The sequence below is a fragment of the Penaeus japonicus genome, unplaced genomic scaffold, assembly GCF_977035675.1.
Source record: "Penaeus japonicus unplaced genomic scaffold, GWHDUDI00000001_assembly GWHDUDI00000015, whole genome shotgun sequence".
NCBI lineage: Eukaryota > Metazoa > Arthropoda > Malacostraca > Decapoda > Penaeidae > Penaeus > Penaeus japonicus.
The window spans coordinates 11974700-11977199 of record NW_028234417.1 but is presented as its reverse complement, the minus strand read 5'-3'; the positions used below and the strand labels follow the sequence as shown (position 1 = coordinate 11977199).

The 2500-nt window shown below is 45.0% G+C and overlaps 1 protein-coding gene across 1 annotated transcript in view; it reads left to right on the top strand.

The window, feature by feature from the left end:
- The window catches only part of LOC122254858 (centrosomal protein of 104 kDa), a gene marked incomplete at its 5' end in the record, with an annotated part of 71359 nt that overhangs the window by 65876 nt on the left and 2983 nt on the right, over positions 1-2500 (top strand). The window contains 3 exon segments of the mRNA XM_086544473.1: positions 285-485; positions 1609-1754; positions 2310-2411. Of these exon segments, the coding sequence (XP_086400599.1) occupies positions 285-485; positions 1609-1754; positions 2310-2411 (449 nt within the window).

The window sequence follows — 2500 nt, the reverse complement described above, 5'->3', positions numbered from 1 at the left end:
TGGTCCACTCTCCCCTCCGCCTCCACCTCCACCTCTTAATTCCCTCACCCCACGCTCCCCTTCCCCCTTACCCGGCTGTCTCTCCCTTCTAATCTGCCCCGCCCACCTCTTTGCCTCTCCCCCTCCCCACCCCTCCCCTCATCCCTAATCCAACCCTTTACTGCCACCTCCCCTACCCCATTCCCCCACCTCCCCTCCTTTATCATCTCGATTACCCAACTCCACCCCTTTCCCCCCACCCATCCCCACCTCTCCCCCACCCCTACCTCTCCCTCCCCCTTCAGCACGCCCAGCAGCAGCAGCGGGGTCAGCACCGGCAGCAGCGCCAGCAGCGTGGGCAGCACCGGTTACCCGCCGGTGCCGCAGATCAGCATCACTCCTGACGAGGCTGAGGTTCGCGGGAGGGCCCTCTCGAGACTCAACCGCTCGAGGTCAGACTTGAGAGTCATGGAGGACGACCTTTCGCCTGGAGACTCCGAGGACAAGTAGGTGGAGAGGGCGGTATATGGATAGAAGGAGAAGAAAGAAGGACGAAGGGAAGAAAGGGAGGGAGGGATAGGTGGGGATGCAGAGCTCTTGTGGCCTTTCGTCGGTCTAGCATCACGTGGCGCGTGATTTTTCTTTTATTCAAATGAGAGTCAAAATATTTCAGTACATGTGCTTCTGCATTTTTCTTACACTTAAAAACGCTAGCACACAAACACTCTCTCTCTCTCTCTCTATTTGTCTATCTATCTATCTATCTATCTCCCCCCTCCTTCCTCTCTCTCTGTCTGTCTGTCTGTCTTTGACTCTGTTGTATGAGTCATGCCATGGACCAGCACCCCGGCACCCCCCTTCCACCACACCCCACCCCCACCCCTGAGGATGGCGGGAGTGGATGAAAGGGACCTGTTGCTATTGATCGCTGGCGCACTAGCCACCCGGCGGGTACTATAATATGTAACTTTTGTATGCGACAGTTTCATGAGCCATGGATGCAGACCCGGCTCTGCCTTTATAGAGCCCTAAGCAGAATATGACTAGGGCGCCCTCATAACCCACCACCTCGAGCTTGAGGCGCTTAGACTTTTTTAACTTTTAAATTTGCAATGTAATGCACTGTCAAATGTTAAACACAATTGTCTGCATGGGGACCTATTCAGATACTGGACGGAGGGGATAGTCTGTATCATAATATCTTGATAATGCATATTTGTGTGATTATTATTTACATAAGCATGATTAACAACAAGCTTTCATGTTTTTTTTTTTGGATCATTTCTATAAGATTAAAACAAGAGGAAGTAAAAGATTTAAGAAAAAAACAACAATAGAAAACTAATGCCTAACAGGGATATGTTTGTAATATTTTTCGGATGTATAGAGATATCGTCTGACAGGTTACACACGCAAAGAAAAAAAAACATCGAGAGATCGGATTACAGATTCGAAAATCCCTCTTTGTTAGGTCCTTACAATCAAAGTGACATAAAGAAACACGTGACATAAAGAAACACACGATTCACTAAGAAATGAAGGTCAGAAAATACCGGTCCCACTACAAAAAGACATGTCTGGTAAATGTCAAACATCGGACATTGACCTAATCCGTTCGACTGTCACCAGGACCTGCATCTTCTGTGGCGCCTACGATGAGTCCTTTAGTGACAATGGCCTCGATGTGCACTACTGGCGAGCCTGTCCAATGCTCACGCGGTGCCACTACTGCCGGCAGGTCGTCGAGGTGGCATCTCTCACGCAGCATCTCCTTGGTGAGTTGTTGAGTAGAAATGTAGTTTTTTTTCATTTCCTTTTATTTTTTGAAGTCAGGATAACCCTGTTTTTTTTATCTCTTTTTATTAGATGATTCTATGATTTAGACATATTCTATCTTCGTTATAAGTATAATGATATTATTACTAGAAGTAGGGCTGATGTCCTATTTAGGTATAAAAACTCGTTATATCCTGATAGGTTATGAATAAATCTTGTTTTGTATTAAAAAACAAATTTTCATAGACAGTTTTGCCCGTATATGATACTACAGATTATTACCCATTTTCATATATAAATGGATAGACAATCCTTTTCTTGGGTAATATTGTTTTGCATATGACGATACGCGTTTGTAAGGAAGTATTACCCATTTTTGCAAGTAGCCTTACTCCACGAAAATACGGATTTACAAGTATTCCTTTACACATTCATATACAACCCTTTAATAAGACTAATACTACTACAGATAAGAATGATGAATGTTTAATATGATTGTCATTATTATTATAACAATAATAATCACAAAATTAAATTCATCGGAACGTCCGCAGGGGAGTGCGTAGCCTCCACCCAGTACAGAAGGTGTGACCGGTGTTCGGAAGCCATTCCCAAGAGAATTTTCTACGACCACGCTGCCTCGAAGTCGTGTACACGTGAGTTGACTATGCACTAGAGAGAGAGGTCTTACTTGGACTGAGGGTAACCGATGATGTCTTTGTGGATGTTATCTTAAACATCGTTG